The sequence below is a fragment of the Pavona decussata genome, unplaced genomic scaffold, assembly GCF_977016875.1.
Source record: "Pavona decussata unplaced genomic scaffold, jaPavDecu1.1 SCAFFOLD_102, whole genome shotgun sequence".
In the NCBI taxonomy this organism is placed as follows: Eukaryota; Metazoa; Cnidaria; class Anthozoa; order Scleractinia; family Agariciidae; genus Pavona; species Pavona decussata.
In genome coordinates, this window is record NW_028145517.1 from 7,563,842 (window position 1) to 7,584,950 (window position 21,109).

Here is a 21,109-nt window from a genome sequence, read left to right on the forward strand (position 1 = left end):
ATTTATGGGTAAAAGTCTGATTGGTTAAAAAAAAAATCACATGACTTGATTGCGTCAAAATCAACTTTCTCGCTGTCTATTCGCTTCGCTTCCCTTAGCTTCGCGCGCTCACAAAGGTCTGTTCTTAGGAGCACAATGGTCTATTGTGACAAAAAAAAACAATAGTTAGGATGTAAATCTGGTCCTAGGCGTTTATTTTGATTTTCATATCATTCACAGGCTCTGAAAACAGGATGGAATGCGATACTGTAGCACCACCAACTCATCTGTCCTACATCTCCATGTTTGTATCTCTCTTACTCTCTATTGTCACCATACCAGGGAATGCCCTCGTGCTGTTTGCAGTGTATAAAGATCCTTACAGAGAGCTTCGAAAACCCTTCACTGTTATGATAGCCAGCTTGGCCCTGGCAGATTTGACCGCAGGCGCTATAACCGATCCAATGGCTGCTTATTTTATGGTTAAGGAAATTCGAGGTGGTTACGTGCAGGGTTTTACTGTCTACCTTACTCATCTGAGCTACTTTATTTCATGTACCACTTCCGTGTTAACTCTCGGTTTACTCTCGCTGGATAGATATTTGGCCATATCACACGCGCTGTGGTATAAGGCCCATTTTACCCTGGCATTAACCATAAAAATATGTATCTTTGTGTGGCTAATATCCGTAGCTCTTTCGCTGGCGTACATAAAAACTGGCTTCATCCATTTCGCGTTCGTTTTTGCCAATACTGCCGTGCTGTCTACAGCTTGCGTCCTGGCATTCTCATATTCTAGGATCTTTAAATCTCTGCGAAACAGAACGAGGCAAATCGGTGTCATGCACGAAGGGTCGAACCAACATTCTGAAAGACAAAAATCAGTCATTTTGGAAAATAAACTGACGAAGCTGTATCTACTGATGTTGGGAGTATTCTTGCTTTGTTTCGTCCCCTCATGCTCATTCATTTACGTCATGTACTTCTGTTCAGCGTGTGATTGCGTTACAATTCACTGGCTTCGAGACATGAGTTTCCTGTTGGTGTTGACCAACAGCTCACTAAATCCAGTGCTGTACAGTTTAAAAATGAAGAACTTTAGGAAGGCATTCGTGAGTATCATAAATTGTTCAAAGGAGCCTCAGAGAGGAGAAAACCTGACAGGAGAACACACGCCCGGACAATCAACAGAAAACCCGATGGGAAATCCCGCAAGAGAATCTGTCGTTACGCAAGAGACTGTCGTGGGCAGATTGCGGGGAGTTGAGAGCACTTAGCGGGGAACTTTCGCTAGTAACCGCGCATGATATTAAAAGCGAAAATGTAGCATAAAATTACTCCTTTCGCTCCTTAGAGAGTCGGGTTCTTAACTCTATCAATATGTTATTTCAAACTGAGAATTCAAAGGAAAACGACTCACACCAGAAGTTCTTTTGTGTAGAATAACTGACATCATGACATTATGACATCATGGAATCCAAAATGGCGGCAGGCAGAAAATTTAAAAGCGAAAATAGGTGATAATAAAGTCCGCCAAATTTCAAGAACGCTTTTTAAAGTAAGCTTTGAATTTAAGATACTTTTTCAAACATTTAAACGTCAATTTGTTGCAAGAGTGGCGTTTCCCTTTAATGGTTGCACTTTAAAACAGTACGCTTTAGTACACTTTAGCATTAAAAAACAAATAACGCCTTTCAATTTGCCAACGGATGAGGCAATTTTTTGTTGGAGATCTCAATGTCCCTACTGTCAAGGAATCCGCTGTTTTGAGAAAATGAAAAACAGATATTGATTCAATTGATTAGTCAAGAAATTATATCTTTGTGCTATCATGATCAAGAACATGATAGTTTCTGTTTTAAAATGATTTTAGATTCATAAATAGGAATTTAGACTTATAAATCGTTCTAGACGTCAGAGAGCAAGTCAGTCATTTGAGTACAGCTTGACATTAAAAGTAGGTCTTCTTTCACAACACTTGTTCCTAATAATCTGTTGGACGTTACGGAACCAACACGCTGTTCGAAAAGAGTAGGGGGTGTAGTCCCCGGTGTGGTGGTCTATCCCTATCTCTGATTTTATCTGTATTTCACATTGATGCGTGAGTTGGGTGGGTTGGTGGGTGGGTGAGTGGGTGGGTGAGATCAAAATTGAATATGGACTGATAGCGGCTGCCAGTGGCGCCTTTACATACTGACATCTGATCCCACCCCACAGGAGACTTGTAAACCGCCATGAACTGCTATGTGATGTGTGCAGTATATAAATATATTAGTTTCACATATTTGTGTGGGAGCTACTCCGCTTAACAAATTTGTGATCTTTACTTTTTTCTAATGTTATACTAATAACACTATTGATAAAATACTAAATTCTCCCATTTCTAGCGAGGCACTTATACTTGGCCGCTAGTGTCACTGAACATAATGTATTCAATGAATTAATATGATATTAATAGTATGTAATAAATTATGTATATATACTTAATAGTATAAATTAGGTCATCCTATAAATAACGCGAGGAAACAAGTCGAAATTAATTGTAATTTTAGTTGGACACTACGATTTATTGTTGTACAGTGGCCTGTATACTTAATCTCCATTTTGGCTTTAGCAGTTAGCTTAGCTTTTATTATTGATGTTAAAGGAGCAATGTTCCCTATTTTGTAGTATTAGCTTGCATGGGAAGCCAAAAAACGATATCTGTATCAATAAAACATAAATGCTCCAGTTTTGTTGATAATTATTACTATACTAGTGCAGTGAAAGTATAAATTAATACCTTTACTCTCGCGGGATTTTTCAGAATGAAAATGGATGGCAAACTTGAAATAACTGGCCAATTTTTTTTTCCAGAAGTTTCTTTCAAGTAGTGAATAATTCTCCAGGCTTAAAATATTCCATCACATTTATTCCATTGTTTTATGTTTTGTTTTCTGTTCGACAGGAATCATTTCATATTTTTCTCATCGGTGCTCGAAGCTCTATGACCACTTTGAAAATGGTCACATCCACTCAGCCAATCAGTGCCCAGTATTTGTGTGCTCTATATCCCATAAACTGTCTTAAATTATGTAAAGAGGCGGGGGCTTTGAAGCACTGGGAAATTGTGGGGTAAATAGTATGCTCTATATAGAGCATACAATGATTTCTTTTGTTTTCCTTTGTCTAAAAGCCTAATTAGTATGCTCTATATAGAGCATAGTAATGAGTATATAGAGCACGGGTAAGGGTACGGCCTGCCATCAACTCTCATGACTTCCAATATGAATCTTGTAAGTCAGTATTTTACCTCTTCCACGAGGGTGGTACCCAAATCAACTGGAACAGACCTATACTCATCTCCAAGGGTTTCAATTAATTTGTGTATTTCGGTATTCGGCCCAGGCTCAGTAGACGATTACCGACCACGCGGTACTTTGTCGAGTTTTTTTTTTTTTTGTTTTTTTTTTTGTTTGGAGTTCTGCTTCTTTCTCTTTGCTCAATTTCGTTCACTGTGGTAGGCTTTTGGAAACGTGCACTTTTATCGCCCTCAAGCGCTCGGATATGTCTACGCCATCAAAAGCAAGTAACTCTTGACTGGCAAGGACGGCCTCAAGTTCCTCGAGCTCTGTGTACTGGCCAGGATACTGATACTGGCTCATAGCCGGAGCAAATGAGCCATCAAAACAACAGAGAATATACAAAGCCCCAAAGAAAGAAAAGCATTGTTATTTTTCTCTTTTTTTGGGGAATTCTTTTAATGGAGGTTATAATCCACTGTACCGAAAAACGATAGCGACCTGTTCGTTTAACCATAACTTTTAGCGTACAAAAACTCGAAAAAAACGCTCATATAACGTACATAAAAGTTATAAAACTTCAAACCTAGCATACACAATGTTGTTATTACAAGGATGAATTTCGCCAAAAACATGGCTGTTGACTGTATTAATTTCGCAAGGTTTGGTGGTAAAATGTCCAGCCGTCATCTTTTTCCCGGTACAGTGGATGGAAATAACAGTGTTGGTATGTGGCCCTGTTTCGACAGAAGCTATGTTCAATTTAAGCATTGGCTAACAGATTCATTACTCGTATATAGGTTTCAACACAGAGCTCCCCAAACAATTAACTTTTATCCTTGTATGGTATCAGCTTCACAAACAACTCGGCAAGGAGCTTTCGAAATTATGGACTGTTGATCAAGAAAGTAAAATTAGGTCTTAGGCGCGAAAGGCCACATTGCTCATAATTATCAGCATTTCTGCCATTTCAAAGTCAACCAAAGAGAATATTTAAGCAAAACACTTATATGTCCTCTGTGTTGCCAGATTGTTTGGTGATGCAGTACTATTCTGTTCGAATGATTTAGCTGAAAATTTAAGTCGCGGAACGTTCTAGGAGATGGAATCTTATTTCCTGGGGAGTCAACGAGCTCTAGTTGGCTTTACAAAAAATGCTCGCTGACCTTTTTTCGCATTTTTAACAAGATATTTGCACCTCCGCAACGAAAGGGATTAGTTTTCCAGTGTTAGGAAATTCAGTTTGAGCTGACATTTTGCTGAAGAAAACAGTTCAATTTTCCTTGAAACTAAATTTGAATTTCTGAGGCAATTAAGGCCTTACGAACGAATTGAACCGTTGGGTGGCCCTAGATTTGACGGCTGTGAGAAAAATAATTTTCTATCAGTTCGGCATTGAGACAAGTACCACAAAGTCTAGTATTGGAAAAGGCGATTAAGTAGGGACAGGTGAAAGTTAACATGCGATGAAGCGATGAAATAAATTAACGGCCACTGTCACAAGAAAGGAGAACAAATCGATTATCTCAGGTTATTAACTTTTAATCAGTGAATACACAAGCCCCCGTGTGATGAAACACTGAAATTTGCACATCTGCACTGAGCTTTGTCGGTGCATGGTAGCCAACCTTCTTCCTTGACGACCATTTCTAGTTGTGTTTCTCTCTAAAAAGGTAACGACTTCTTTTGTTTTTGTTTTCCTTTTCTGTTTGCCATGATTAACAACTAGAATTTACCCATGATGAAGGTTTGGGCCTCAAAAATTGTTTTGACGGAGGAAACTGAAAAGATGTTATTTGCAACAGAGCCAATAACTCATAAGCAACGACTTCTAGCTGAAAAAAATTGTTTTACTAGTATCACGTTGGAGAGAGTACCGTGAACCAAGTTTATTGGTGTTGCAATCGAAATTGAATGCAAAGGTTTTAAAATTTTTAGAACTGAATGTGTCACAAATGTTTGTTGTTAATACATGCCAAGATATTGAGGGATGAGTTTGAATGTTAATACAACATATCATTTGTCGTTTCATGCCTAAGCAAGTTTGTTCAACTGAATAAGCACGGACGCCCAACCGGATTAAATATATAACTCGTATATTATTGTCTCTTGTGCCAGTTCCAGATCTTTTGATGGCATTTTAAAGCCGGAAATTTTCCGAAGCTAATACTGTATGATCTGGTTTAGCTAAAAATTTAAGTAGCAGAAAGTTTTAGGAAATGGAATCCTATTTTCAAAAACTACGGGCTGTTGTTGGCTTCACAAGCATGACTCCACAAGCATGATGTGATTGTTGCTGGCGATTTCAATGCCCCGAATATCTCATGGGATAATCTGGAGGCTTAAGCAAACCTTTCCTCTTCTCCTTCAAAGAAATTGATTGAGCTGACTCAAGAATATAATTTAGTGCAGTTCATAAAGGAACCGACCAGGTGACAGGGCAACTCAAGTAACACCTTGGATGATGTCCTATCAAACCGCCCGACATTATTTGCAACGTCAGTGTAGAACCAGGAATTAGCGATCATGATATAGTGTTGTTTACACTAAAGTCATCCTGCCACAAAAAACGGCATGTCAAGCGCAAAGTTTACATCAGAAAGCCATCTGACGATGAGCCGATTAAATTGGAATTAAAAACACTTGCTGCAAAACTCAGCACTCAGTACGATAAAAACTCGGTGGAAGCGAAATGGAACGATTTTGAAAACAGTGTTCACAACATTGTGGACTCTTGCATCCCACATAAAGATGACAAGTTCGAGATGCAACTTACCTTGGTTCAATCGCTCACTTCGACGACAATCCAGGGCGAAACAATTATTTATTTATTATTTATTTATTCACCACGACAATACAACAAGGCAAAGAAAACAGGATCTGTACACCACTGGCACAAAGTTTTTTGCCGCCAGGAAACGTATGCACTAGAATCTTAAGTCTGCGAGGGAGGAGTATATCAGTGACCACCTTAGTGAGGCAATAAAAAACAACCCGAAACGTTTTTGGTCCTTAGAAGTGTATTAATGAGAGTTCTGGCTCATTTTCATCTACCAAGGTCATAAAAAACAAGTCCAAAAAAATATCCCTCAAATCCGCATAAAAAACCACCAATTCATAAAAATTTCAAAGAAGTCAAAATAAATTAAAAAATCTTCAAGGTCATTAAAAAAGAAACAATATCTACTAATTAAAATGCGCCAAGAAAATTTTTTATTTTCCAGTCTCTTTCAAGAAATTTTCTCAATCTAATTCAAAAAAAATTTTTTATCCAATATATAAAATGAATCTTCAAAATGCTCTCAAAATAAAAGCTGAAGCTAAACGACTTTTTATGAATAAATTAAGCGAATTGAAAAGAGCTGAATTGTCTCCCAAATATGAGACAATTGATTACTCAAAATTACCACACAAGGAATTAAAACAAATTTGTAAAGAACAAAAACTTCAATATGCACCAAAGATGAAAAAACTTGAGGTGGTATCAATCCTCTCTCAGAACGATCCTGAGACCCTTCAAAATTAGTTCGTCCTGAAGTTTACAATCGCATGGCCATCTATCGAGACAACCCAGAATGCCGTCAAATAGCGAGAGAATGCTCCGCTCGCTGGAGACAAAATAATCCCGAGAAAACTCTTCAAAATTGGAAAAAATTCAATGAAGACTATGCGAGAAAAACTAGAGAGAATTTAATGCTGGTTAATATAGGATTGTCACACGAGTCAAAACAAACATTAGTCAACCGTGAATAATTATTAATCAGACGTGTGTGTCTGATAATGTGAATAATTATTAATCAGACGCGTGTATCAAACATTTTCAGAGGGCTTCCCTATGAAAATGACCAAAAAAGTATTTTCTTTCAAATTTGTATTCAACATCCTCAATCGCAATTTTTCCATTTTTATCGCGTTTGCTATTGCCATCGCGCTCAGATTCATTTCATCCATCGCCTGCTTTCTTGTGGCGAATTTCAGCACAGGTTCTCAAAACGTATGTGACACAGGTTACCCATGCAAGCGTGATTTAAGAGTTTGTATGGCGTTAAAATTAAATCGAAATTTAGACAACAATATTCCCACAAAACCCACAAAAAATATAATAAAGTCTGAGAAAGCTTACCCGGTGTGTTTTGCTGTGTTTTCAATGCTTCTCAGTGCTTGGTAAATTTATGGGTAAAATTCTGATTGGTTAAAAAAATCACATGACTTTTATTGCGTCAAAATCAACTTTCTCGCTGTCGATTCGCTTCGCTTCGCGCACTCACAAAGGTCTGTTCTTAGGAGCACAATGGTCTATTAAGACAAAAAAAAAAAAACAATAGTTACGATGTAAATCTGGTCCTAGGCGTTTATTTTGATTTTCATATCATTTCACAGGCTCTGACAACAGGATGGAATGCGATACTGTAGCACCACCAACTCATCTGTCCTACATCTCCATGTTTGTATCTCTCTTACTCTCTATTGTCACTATACCAGGGAATGCCCTCGTGTTGTTTGCAGTGTATAAAGATCCTTACAGAGAGCTTCGAAAACCCTTCACTGTTATGATAGCCAGCTTGGCACTGGCAGATTTGACCGCAGGCGCTATAACCGATCCAATGGCTGCTTATTTTATGGTTAAGGAAATTCGTGGTGGTTACGTGCAGGGTTTTACCGTTTACCTTACTCATCTGAGCTACTTTATTTCATGTACCACTTCCGTGTTAACTCTCGGTTTACTCTCGCTGGATAGATATTTGGCCATATCACGCGCGCTGTGGTATAAGGCCCATTTTACCCTGGCATTAACCGTAAAAATATGTATCTTTGTGTGGCTAATATCCGTAGCTCTTTCGCTTGCGTATATAAAAACTGGCTTCATCCATTTCGCGTTCGTTTTTGCCAATACTGCCGTGCTGTCTACAGCTTGCGTCCTGGCATTCTCATATTCTAGGATCTTTAAATCTCTGCGAAACAGAACGAGGCAAATGGGTGTCATGCACGAAGGGTCGAACCAACATTCCGAAAGACAAAAATCAGTCGTTTTGGAAAATAAACTGACGAAGCTGTATCTACTGATGTTGGGAGTATTCTTGCTTTGTTTCGTCCCCTCGTGTTCTTTCATTTACGTCATGTACTTCTGTTCAGCGTGTGATTGCGTTACAATTCACTGGCTTCGAGACATGAGTTTCCTGTTGGTGTTGACCAACAGCTCACTAAATCCAGTGCTGTACAGTTTAAAAATGAAGAGGTTCAGGAAGGCATTCGTGAGTATCATAAAGTGTTCAAAGGAGCCACAGAGAGGAGAAAACCTGACAGGAGAACACACGCCCGGGCAATCAACAGAAAACCCGATGGGAAATCCCGCAAGAAAATCTGTTGTTACGGAAGAAACTGTCATGAGCGCGTTGCCGAGATTTGAGAGCACGCTAGTCAGCCGGGCATGATATTAAAAGCGGAAATGTAGCATAAAATTACTCCTTTCGCTACTTAGAGAGTCGGGTTCTTAGCTCTATCAATATGTTGTTTCAAACTGAGAATTTAAAGGAAAACGACTCACACCAGAAGTTCTTTTGTGTGGAATAACTGGACAACCTTATGACATCATGGAATCCAAAATGGCGGCAGGCAGAAAATTTAAAAGCGAAAATAGGTGATAATAAAGTCCAAATTTCAAGAACGCTTTTTAAAGTAAGCTATGAAATTAAGATACTTTTCTAACATTTAAACGTCAATTCGTTGCAAGAGTGGCGTTTCACTTTAATGTTTGCACTTTAAAACAATACGCTTTAGTACACTTTAGCATTCAAAAACAAATTAACGCCTTTCAATTTGCCAACGGATGAGGCAATTTTTTGTTGGAGATCTCAATGTCCCTACTGTCAAGGAATCCGCTATTTTGAGAAAATGAAAACCAGATATTAATTCAATTGCTTAGTCAAGAAATTATATCTTTGTGCTGTCATGATCAAGAACATGATAGTTTGTTTTAAAATCATTTTAGATTCATAAATAGGAATTTAGACTTATAAATCGTTCTAGACGTCAGAGAGCAAGTCAGTCATTTAAGGAAAGCTTGACATTAAAAGTAGGTCCCGTCTCACAACACTTGTTCCTGATAACCTATGGGACATTAAAGAACCAACACGCTGTCCGAAAAGAGTAGGGGGCGTAGTCCCCGGTGTGTTGGTCTATCCCTATCTCTGATTTCATCTGTATTTCACATTGATGCGTGAGTTGGGTGGGTGGGTGGGTGGGTGGGTAAGTGGGTGGGTGAGACCAAAATTGAATATGGACTGATAGCGGCTGCCAGTGGCGCCTTTACATGCTGGCATCCGACCTCATCCAACAGAGCAATAGGCCTTATCACGGTTTTCGACGCCAATTTGACGGGTAGGCAAACAGGCTTGAAATAACAGTGTTTGTATGGAAATCCGATGTCAAATAATTTTCATAAAACCTCGCTTCTTAAAAATTCATGAATTGGAAACTTTTGGCACTAGAAAAAGGATTTTAAGAACGAAATTGGAGGGATGTAGCTGTGACAGAAAGCGTCCAGTCGTGTTTTGAATTTTCCATACATTTCCCTGTATTTTTTCCCGCGAACTATTTTTAGTAGCAGCTCACGGCTCGTTCGCTATACTGACAAATGTATGGAAAGTTCAAAACACGACTGGACGCTTTCTGTCACAGCTACATCCCTTCAATTTTGTTCTTAAAATCCTTTTCCTAATGCCAAAAGTTTCCAATTCATGAATTTTTCAGAAGCGATGTTTTATGAAAATTATTTGACATCGGATTTCCATACAAACACTGTTATTTCAAGCCTGTTTGCCTACCCGTCAAAATGGCGTCGAAAACCGTGATAAGGCCTATTGTAAACCGCCATGAGTCTATGTGATGTGTGCAGTATATAAATATATTAGTTTCACATATTTGTGTGGGAGCTACTCCGCTTAACAAATTTGTGATCTTTACTTTTTTCTAATGTTATACTAATAACACTATTGATAAAATACTAAATTCTCCCATTTCTAGCGAGGCACTTATACTTGGCCGCTAGTGTCACTGAACATAATGTATTCAATGAATTAATATGATATTAATAGTATGTAATAAATTATGTATATATACTTAATAGTATAAATTAGGTCGTACCATAAATAACACGAGGAAACAAGTCGAAATTAATTGTAATTTTAGTTGGACACTCCGATTTATTGTTGTACAGTGGCCTGTATACTTAATCTCCATTTTGGCTTTAGCAGTTAGCTTAGCTTTTATTATTGATGTTAAAGGAGCAATGTTCCCTATTTTGTAGTATTAGCTTGCATGGAAAGCCAAAAAACTATATCTGTATCAATAAAACATATATGCTCCAGTTTTGTTGATAATTATTACTATACTAGTGCAGTGAAAGTATAAATTAATACCTTTACTCTCGCGGAATTGGTCAGAATGAAAATGGATGGCAAACTTGAAATAACTGGCCAATTTTTTTCGAGGAGTTTATTTCAGGTTGTAAATAATTCCCCAGGCTTAAAATATTCCATCACATTTATTCCACTGTTTTATGTTTTGTTTTCTGTCGGACAGGAATCGCCTCTTATTTTTGTCATCGGTGCTCGAAGCTCTATGATCACTTTGAACATGGTCACACCCACTCAGCCAATCAGTGCCCAGTATTTGTGTGCTCTATGTCCGATAAACTGTCTTAAATTATGTAAAGAGGCGGGGACTTTGAAGCACAGGGAAATTGTGGGGTAAATAGTATGCTCTATATAGAGCATACTAATGATTTCTTTTGTTTTCCTTTGTCTAAAAACCTAATTAGTATGCTCTCTATAGAGCATATTAATGAGTATATAGAGCACGGGTACGGGTACGGCCTGCCATCACCTCTCATGACTTCCAATATGAAACTTGTCAGCCAGAAATTTACCTCTTTCACGGGGGTGGTGCCCAAATCAACTGGAACGGACCTATACTCATCTCCAAGGGTTTTCATTAATTTAAATTGTGTATTTCGGTATTCAGCCCAGGCTCAGTAGACGATTACCGACCACGCGGTACTTTGTCGAGTTTTCTTTGGAATTCCGCTGCTTCTTTCTCTTTGCTGTACTTATAAAGGAAACAATTTTAAACTGTTTTTAACTAAACAGCTTTTAAACGTGTTTAAGCCTTGGTGTGAATGGGGCATCAGTCTTTTAGACGTTCAATAAATGTTATTTCCATGCCATCAAAGATGCTTTTGTTGCATGTTGCTGTTTTCTTTTCCCATTGATTTGTGGTTGGCCGGGTTATAAGACACCACCAAGGAAGAGAAAAAGGGACCTATAGACAAACCACAGGTGAATGCCTACCCTTTTCCATCTTCCCCAGTGGGATTTTACAACGAAAAGGGTGATAAGCAGATAAAGCAGCTAAAAGCGCGAACGAAGCGGTAAGGCAAGCTGGTGTTTCCAGCAGTTATGCTGAGGTGGAAGCTAAAAGCTCAATTTTCACTTTCGCTGAATAATTTAGAAAATCTGCATATCGAGGGTATTTTGCCCATTCCGTTCACTTTTAAAAATATATATTCCGTTAATTTCGTTTACGTGTTTTCAAAATTTTCAATGAGTGAAAGAGCCCTGAGGTTCCTGTTGTGAAGATGTCGCTCTCTTCCTTGCACGTTGCGAGGGAAAATATGCAAATTACGTCTTATCGATTGAACGTATGCGCTGGAGTCAATGTTTGTTTTTATCTTTTAAGTTAAAAACATTTCAATGTGTTGCTTCCTGAGAAAAACTATCTGAACTCTGGCAAGGCAGATTATGTATTGAAGGGCGCGATATCGATTTTCTATTTCAACACAGAGCTCCCTGACAAATAACTTTTATCCTTGTATAGTATCAGCTTCACAAACAACTCGGCAAGGAGCTTTCCAAATTATGGACTGTTGATCGAGAGAGTAAAATTAGGTCTTAGGCACGCAAGGCCACATTGCTCATAATTATCAGCATTTCTGCCATTTCAAAGTCAACCAAAGAGAATATTTAAGCAAAACACTTATATGTCCTCTGTGTTGCCAGATTGTTTGGTGATGCAGTACTATTCTGTTCGAATGATTTAGCTGAACATTTAAGTGGCGGAACGTTCTAGGAGATGGAATCTTATTTCCTGGGGAGTCAACGAGCTCTAGTTGGCTTTACAAAAAATGCTTCTTGACCTTATTTCGCATTTTTAACAAGATATTTGCTTCTCCGCAACGAAAGGGATTAGTTTTCCAGTGTTAGGAAATTCAGTTTGAGCTGACATTTTGCTGAAGAAAACAGTTCAATTTTCCTTGAAACAAAATTTGAATTTCTGAGGCAATTAAGGCCTTCCGAACGAATTGAACCGTTGGGTGGCCCTAGATTTGACGGCTGTGAGAAAAATAATTTTCTATCAGTCCGGCATTGAGACAAGTACCACAAAGTGTAGTATTGAAAAAGGCGATTAAGTAGGGACAGGTGAAAGTTTACATGCGATAAAGCAATGAAATAAATTAACGGCCACTGTCACAAAAAAGGAGAGCAAATCGATTATCCCAGGTTATTAACTTTTAATCAGTGAATACACAAGCCCCCGTGTGATGAAACACTGAAATTTGCACATTTGTCGGTGCATGGTAGCCAACCTTCTTCCTTGACGACCATTTCTAATTGTGTTTCTCTCTAAAAAGGTAACGACTTCTGTTGTTTTTGTTTTCCTTTTCTGTTTGCCATAATTAACAACTAGAATTTACCCATGATGAAGCTTTGGGCCTCAAAATTTTTTTTGACGGAGGAAAGTGAAAAGATGTTATTTGCAACAGAGCCATTAACTCATAAGCAAGGACTTTTAGCTGAAAAAAATTGTTTTATTAGTATCACGTTGGAGAGAGTACCGTGAACCAAGTTTATTGGTGTTGCAATCGAAATTGAATGCAAAGGTTTTAAAATTTTTAAAACTGAATGTGTCACAAATGTTGGTTGTTAATACATGCCAATATATTGAGGGATGAGTTTGAGTGTTAATACAACATATCATTTGTCGTTTCATGCCTAAGCAAGTTTGTTCAACTGAATAAGCACGGACGCCCAACCGGATTAAATATATAACTCGTATATTATTGTCTCTTGTGCCAGTTCCAGATCTTTTAATGGCATTTTAAAGCCGGAAATTTACCGAAGCTAATACTGTATGATCTGGTTTAGCTAAAAATTTAAGTAGCAGAAAGTTTTAGGAAATGGAATCTTATTTTCACAAACTACGGGCTGTTGTTGGCTTAAACTCCACAAGCATGATGTGATTCAGTGTTACTGGCGATTTCAATGCCCCGAATATCTCATGGGATAATCTGGAGGCTTAAGCAAACCTTTCCTCTTCTCCTTCAAAGAAATTGATTGAGCTGACTCAAGAATATAATTTAGTGCAGTTCATAAAGGAACCGACCAGGCGACAGGGCAACTTAAGTAACACCTTGGATCTTATAATAATATAATACCCTTTCATAATATCTTAAATCATGCTTGCATGGGTAACCTGTGTCACATACGCTTTGATGACCTGCGCTTTCAGTGTTTGAGAACACGTAAGGCTTTGTCGTTGTTTTGTCTTGCATTTCAGTGAAAATATCCAATAAACCATGTCCTCTCAATTTCAGTTTTAAATCAAGAAATTCGTTTTCCATTTTACAAAATGAAACAAAAATTCAGAGAGGAAAAGTGTCGAAGAATATTTCAAAAGATATTTTCCGGTCAGATGTTTCCTTGCGTCAGGCCCAACTGGCTCAGGAATCATCGAACCGGCAGAAACCTTGAATTGGATGGCTTCTGTGAAAACCTTAATTTAGCTTTTGAATTTGATGGAATTCAGCATTTTAAATTCCCGAACCGTTTCCACAAAGACCTGAGTGATTTTCATCGTCAGAGAAAGCGAGACAGGATGAAAAATATAATATGTAAATCTCAAAATATCATTCTGATAAGAATAAGATATGATGTAATAAATCTTGAATTATTTATTAGGAGTGAGTTAAAAAAGAACGGATTTGTTATTTGACGGCGGCATTACCAGAAATTTTACCACAAATGTTCTTTTTACCAGAAAAATTACCATTTGGTAAATTTATGGGTAAAAGTCTGATTGGTTGAAAAAATCACATGACTTGATTGCGTCAAAATCAACTTTCTCGCTGTCTATTCGCTTCGCTTCCCTTAGCTTCGCGCGCTTACAAAGGTCTGTTCTTAGGAGCAAATGGGCTATTGTGACAAAAAAGAAACAATAGTTAGGATGTAAATCTCGTCCTAGGCGTTTATTTTGATTTTCATATCATTCACAGGCTCTGACAACAGAATGGAATGCGATACTGTAGCACCACCAACTCATCTGTCCTACATTTCCATGTTTGTATCTCTGTTACTCTCTATTGTCACCATACCAGGGAATGCCCTCGTGCTGTTTGCAGTGTATAAAGATCCTTACAGAGAGCTTCGAAAACCCTTCACTGTTATGATAGCCAGCTTGGCGCTGGCAGATTTGACCGCAGGCGCTATAACCGATCCAATGGCTGCTTACTTTATGGTTAAGGAAATTCGTGGTGGTTACGTGCAGGGTTTTACCGTCTACCTTACTCATCTGAGCTACGTTATTTCATGTACCACTTCCGTGTTAACTCTCGGTTTACTCTCGCTGGATAGATATTTGGCGATATCACACGCGCTGTGGTATAAGGCCCATTTTACCCTGGCATCAACCATAAAAATATGTATCTTTGTGTGGCTAATATCCGTAGCTCTTTCGCTGGCGTATATAAAAACTGGCTTCATCCATTTCGCGTTCGTTTTTGCCAATACTGCCGTGCTGTCTACAGCTTGCGTCCTGGCATTCTCATATTCTAGGATCTTTAAATCTCTGCGAAACAGAACGAGGCAAATCGGTGTCATGCACGAAGGGTCGAACCAACATTCTGAAAGACAAAAATCAGTCATTTTGGAAAATAAACTGACGAAGCTGTATCTACTGATGTTGGGAGTATTCTTGCTTTGTTTCGTCCCCTCGTGTTCTTTCATTTACGTCATGTACTTCTGTTCAGCGTGTGATTGCGTTACAATTCACTGGCTTCGAGACATGAGTTTCCTGTTGGTGTTGACCAACAGCTCACTAAATCCAGTGCTGTACAGTTTAAAAATGAAGAGGTTCAGGAAGGCATTCGTGAGTATCATAAATTGTTCAAAGGAGCCTCAGAGAGGAGAAAACCTGACAGGAGAACACACGCCCGGACAATCAACAGAAAACCCGATGGGAAATCCCGCAAGAGAATCTGTTGTTACGCAAGAGACTGTCGTGGGCAGATTGCCGGGAGTTGAGAGCACTTAGCGGGGAACTTTCGCTAGTAACCGAGCATGATATTAAAAGCGAAAATGTAGCATAAAATTACTCCTTTCGCTCCTTAGAGAGTCGGGTTCTTAGCTCTATCAACATGTTGTTTCAAACTGAGAATTCAAAGGAAAACGACTCACACCAAAAGTTCTTTTGTGAAGAATAACTGACATCATGACATTATGACATCATGGAATCCAAAATGGCGGCAGGCAGAAAATTTAAAAGCGAAAATAGGTGATAATAAAGTCCAAATTTCAAGAACGCTTTTTAAAGTAAGCTTTGAAATTAAGATACTTTTTCAAACATTTAAACGTCAATTTGTTGCAAGAGTGGCGTTTCCCTTTAATGGTTGCACTTTAAAAAAATACGCTTTAGTACACTTTAGCATTCAAAAACAAATTAACGCCTTTCAATTTGCCAACGGATGAGGCAATTTTTTGTTGGATATCTCGGTGTCCCTACTGTCAAGGAATCCGCTATTTTTAGAAAATGAAAACCAGATATTAATTCAATTGCTTAGTCAAGAAATTATATCTTTGTGCTGTCATGATCAAGAACATGATAGTTTCTGTTTTAAAATCATTTTAGATTTTTATAAATAGGAATTTAGACTTATAAATCGTTCTGGGCATCAGAGAGCGAGTCAGTCATTTGCGTACAGCTTGACATTAAAAGTACGTCCCCTTTCACAACACTTGCTCTTTATAATCTATGGGACGTTAAAGAGCCAACACACTGTTCGAAAAAAGTAGGGGGCGTAGTCCCCGGTGTGGTGGTCTATCTCTATCTCTGATTTCATCTGTATTTCACATTGATGCGTGAGTTGGGTGGGTGGGTGGGCGAGATCAAAATATGGACTGATAGCAGCTGCCAGTGGCGCCTTTACATGCTGGCATCCGATCTCACCCCACAGAAGACTTGAAAACCGCCATGAGACTATGTGATGTGTGCAGTATATAAATATATTAGTTTCACATATTTGTGTGGGAGCTACTCCGCTTAACAAATTTGTGATCTTTACTTTTTTCTAATGTTATACTAATAACACTATTGATAAAATACTAAATTCTCCCATTTCTAGCGAGGCACTTATACTTGGCCGCTAGAGTCACTGAACATAATGTATCAATGAATTAATATAATATTATGCAACATTAATATTAATATTAATAGTATGTAATAAATTATGTATATATACTTAATAGTATAAATAAGGTCGTCCTATAAATAACACGAGGAAACAAATCGCGATTAATTGTAATTTTAGTTGGACAATCTGATTCATTGTTGTACAGTGGCCTGTATACTTAATCTCCATTTTGGCTTTAGCAGTTAGCTTCGCTTTTATTAATGATGTTAAAGGAGCAATGTTCCCTATTTTGTAGTATTAGCTTGCATGGAAAGCCAAAAAACTATTTCTGTATCAATAAAACATAAATGCTCTAGTTTTGTTGATAATTATTACTATACTAGTGCAGTAAAAGTATAAATTAATACCTTTACTCTCGCAGGATTTGTCAGAATGAAAATGGATGGCAAACTTGAAATAACTGAAAAAAAATTTTTTTTCCAGAAGTTTCTTTCAGGTTGTGAATTATTCTCCAGGCTTAAATTATTCCATCACATTTATTCCGTTGTTTTATGTTTTGTTTTCTGTTCGACAGGAATCACTTGATATTTTTCTCATCGGTGCTCGAAGCTCTATGACCACTTTGAACATGGTCACACCCACTCAGCCAATCAGTGCCAAGTATTTGTGTGCTCTATATCCCATAAACTGTCTTAAATTATGTAAAGAGGCGGGGGCTTTGAAGCACAGGGAAATTGTGGGGTAAGTAGTATGCTCTATATAGAGCATACAATGATTTCTTTTGTTTTCCTTTGTCTAAAAGCCTAATTAGTATATGCTCTATATAGAGCCTACTAATGAGTATATAGAGCGCGGGTACGGGTACGGCTTGCCATCACCTCTCATGACTTCCAATATGAATCTTGTAATCTCTTCCACGGGGGTGGTGCCCAAATCAACTGGAACGGACCTATACTCATCTCCAAGGGTTTTAATTAATTTAAATTGTGTATTTCGGTATTCAGCCCAGGCTCAGTAGACGATTACCGACCACGCGGTACTTATTCGAGTTTTCTTTGGAATTCTGCTTCTTTCTCTTTGCTCAATTTCGTTCACTGTGGTAGGCTTTTGGAAACGTGTTCTTTTATCGAATTCCTCCCCCAAGTACTTGGATATGTCTACGCTCTCAAACGGCAAGTAACTCTTGATTGGCAAGTTCCTCGAGCTCTGTATACTGGCCAGGATACTGATAGTGGCTCATAGCCGGAACAAATGAGCCATCAAAACAACAGAGAATATACAAAGCTCCAAAGAAAGAAAAGAATTATTATTTATCCCTTTTTTTGAGGAATTCTCTTAATGGAGGTTATAATCCACTGTACCGAAAATCGATAGCGACTTGTTTGTTTAACCATAACTTTTAGCGTACAAAAACTCGAAAAAAAACGCTCATTAAACGTACATAAAAATTATACAACTTCAAACCTAGCATACACAATGTTGTTATTACAAGGACGAATTTCGCCAAAAACATGGCTGTTGGCTGTATTACAAAACATGTTTAATTAAACTAGATTTTAACAAAATGAAAATTCAGTGGTAACAGAAAGCTAACCATTGGCTTTGACATAGGATTCAAGTAAACTTTAACTTATGCTTTCATTTGCAAAACACTTATATGTCCTCTGTGTTGCCAGATTGTTTGGTGATGCAGTACTATTCTGTTGGAATGATTTAGCTGAAAATTTAAGTCGCGGAACGTTCTAGGAGATGGAATCTTATTTCCTGGGGAGTCAACGAGCTCTAGTTGGCTTTACAAAAAATGCTCGCTGACCTTATTTCTCATTTTTATTTTTCGCATATTTACTTCTCCACAACGAAAGGGATTAGTTTTCCAGTGTTAGGAAATTCAGTTTGAACTGACATTTTGCTGAAGAAAACAGTTCAATTTTCCTTGAAACTAAATTTGAATTTCTGAGGCCATTAAAAGCTTCCGAACGAATTGAACCGTTTGGTGGCCCTAGATTTGACGGCTGTGAGAAAAATAATTTTCTATCAGTCCGGCATTGAGACAAGTACCACAAAGACTAGTATTGAAAAAGGTGATTAAGTAGGGACAGGTGAAAGTTTACATGCGATGAAGCGATGAAATAAATTAACGGCCACTGTGACCGAAAAAAGGAGAGCAAATCGATTATCCCAGGTTATTAACTTTTAATCAGTGAGTATACAAGCCCCAGTGTGATGAAACATTGAAATGTGCACATTTGCAGCTGTGTCGGTGCATGGTAGCCAACCTTCTTCCTTGACGACCATTTCTAATTGTGTTTCTCTCTAAAAAGGTAATGACTTCTTTTGTTTTTGTTTTCCTTTTCTGTTTGCCATGATTAAGAACTAGAATTTACCCATGATGAAGGTTTGGGCCTCAAAAATTGTTTTGACGGAGGAAACTGAAAAGATGTTATTTGCAGCAGAGCCATTAACTCATAAGCAAGGACTTTTAGCTGAAAAAATTTGTTTTACTAGTATCACGTTGGAGAGAGTACCGTGAACCAAGTTTATTGGTGTTGCAATCGAAATTGAATGCAAAGGTTTTAAAATTTTTAAAACTGAATGTGTCACAAATGTTTGTTGTTAATACATGCCAATATATTGAGAGATGAGTTTGAATGTTAAGACAACATATCATTTGTCGTTTTATGCCTAAGCAAGTTTGTTCAACTGAATAAGCACGGACGCCCAACCGGATTAAACATAAAACTCGTATATTATTGTCTCCTGTGCCAGTTCCAGATCTTTTGATGGCATTTTAAAGCCGGAAATTTTCCGAAGCTAATACTGTATGATCTGGTTTAGCAAAAAATTTAAGTAGCAAAAAGTTTTAGGAAATGGAATCTTATTTTCACAAACTACGGGCTGTTGTTGGCTTAAACTCCACAAGTATGATGTGATTGTTGCTGGCGATTTCAATGCTCCGAATATCTCATGGGATAATTTAAGCAAACCTTTCCTCTTCTCCTTCAAAGAAATTGATTGAGCTGACTCAAGAATATAATTTAGTGCAGTTCATAAAGGAACCGACCAGGCGACAGGGCAACTTAAGTAACACCTTGGATCTTGTCTTATCAAACCGCCCGGCATTATTTGCAACATCAGTGTAGAACTAGGAATTAGCGATCATGACATAGTGTTGTTTACACTAAAGTCATCCTGCCACAAAAAACGGCATGTCAAGCGCAAAGTTTACATCAGAAAGCGATCTGACGATGAGCCTATTAAATTGGAATTAAAAACACTTGCTGCAAAACTCAGCACTCAGTACGATAAAAACTCGGTGGAAGCGAAATGGAACGATTTTGAAAACAGTGTTCACAACATAATGGACTCTTGCATCCCACATAAAGATGACAAGTTCGAGATGCAACTTACCTTGGTTCAATCGCTCACTTCGACGACAATCCAGGGCGAAACAAAGACTATTTATTATTTATTTATTTATTTATTTATTTATTTATTTATTTATTCACCACGACAATACAACAAGGCAAAGAAAACAGGATCTGTACACCACTGGCACAAGTTTTTTGCCGCCAGGAAACGTATGCACGAGAATCTTAAGTCTGCGAGGGAGGAGTATATCAGTGACCACCTTAGTGAGGCAATAAAAAACAACCCGAAACGTTTTTGGTCCTAAGAAGTGTATTAATGAGAGTTCTGCCTCATTTTCATCTACCAAGGTCATCAAAAACAAGTCCAAAAAAATATCCCTCAAATCCGCATAAAAAAACCACCAATTCATAAAAATTTCAAAGAAGTCAAAATAAATTAAAAAATCCTCAAGGTCATTAAAAAAGAAACAATATCTACTAATTAAAATGCGCCAAGAAAACTTTTTATTTTCCAGTCTCTTTCAAAAAATTTTCTCAATCTAATTCAAAAAAATTTTTGTTATCCAATATATAAAATGAATCTTCAAAATGCTCTCAAAATAAAAGCTGAAGCTAAAAGACTTTTTATGAATAAATTAAGCGAATTGAAAAGAGCTGAATTGTCTCCCAAATATGAGACAATTGATTACTCAAAATTACCACACAAAGAATAAAAACAAATTTGTAAAGAACAAAAAATTCAATATGCACCAAAGATGAAAAAACTTGAGATGGTATCAATCCTCTCTCAGAACGATCAAGACCCTTCAAAATTAGTTCGTCCTGAAGTTTACAATCGCATGGCCATCTATCGAGACAACCCAGAACGCCGTAAAAAAGCGAGAGAATGCTCCGCTCGCTGGAGGCAAAATAATCCCGAGAAAACTCTTCAAAATTGGAAACAATTCAATGAAGACTATGCGAGAAAAACTAGAGAGAATTTAATGCTGGTTAATATAGGATTGTCACACGAGTCAAAA

At 37.8% G+C, this 21,109-nt stretch overlaps 3 protein-coding genes across 3 annotated transcripts; all 3 read left to right on the forward strand.

The window, feature by feature from the left end:
• The first annotated feature begins 233 nt into the window (after window positions 1-233).
• Window positions 234-1,400, forward strand: LOC146472033 (histamine H2 receptor-like). The gene has a single exon (XM_085120896.1). It carries the CDS (start codon window positions 234-236, stop codon window positions 1,254-1,256), a length of 1,023 nt encoding a protein of 340 aa, XP_084977022.1. The 3' UTR covers window positions 1,257-1,400.
• Window positions 1,401-7,654: 6,254 nt separating this feature from the next.
• On the forward strand, window positions 7,655-8,883 carry LOC146472034 (histamine H2 receptor-like). Its single transcript, XM_085120898.1, has one exon. The coding sequence runs from the start codon at window positions 7,655-7,657 to the stop codon at window positions 8,690-8,692; it is 1,038 nt and encodes a 345-aa protein (XP_084977024.1). The 3' UTR covers window positions 8,693-8,883.
• A 5,712-nt stretch (window positions 8,884-14,595) lies between these two features.
• On the forward strand, window positions 14,596-17,055 carry LOC146472035 (histamine H2 receptor-like). The gene has a single exon (XM_085120882.1). It carries the CDS (start codon window positions 14,604-14,606, stop codon window positions 15,624-15,626), a length of 1,023 nt encoding a protein of 340 aa, XP_084977008.1. The 5' UTR covers window positions 14,596-14,603; the 3' UTR covers window positions 15,627-17,055.
• The last annotated feature ends 4,054 nt before the right edge of the window (window positions 17,056-21,109 follow it).

Bases quoted from the DNA above. Each gene is read 5' to 3' on its own strand.
- LOC146472033 (XM_085120896.1), top strand. From the start codon at position 234: ATGGAATGCGATACTGTAGCACCACCAACTCATCTGTCCTACATCTCC.
- LOC146472035 (XM_085120882.1), top strand. From the start codon at position 14,604: ATGGAATGCGATACTGTAGCACCACCAACTCATCTGTCCTACATTTCC.
- LOC146472034 (XM_085120898.1), top strand. From the start codon at position 7,655: ATGGAATGCGATACTGTAGCACCACCAACTCATCTGTCCTACATCTCC.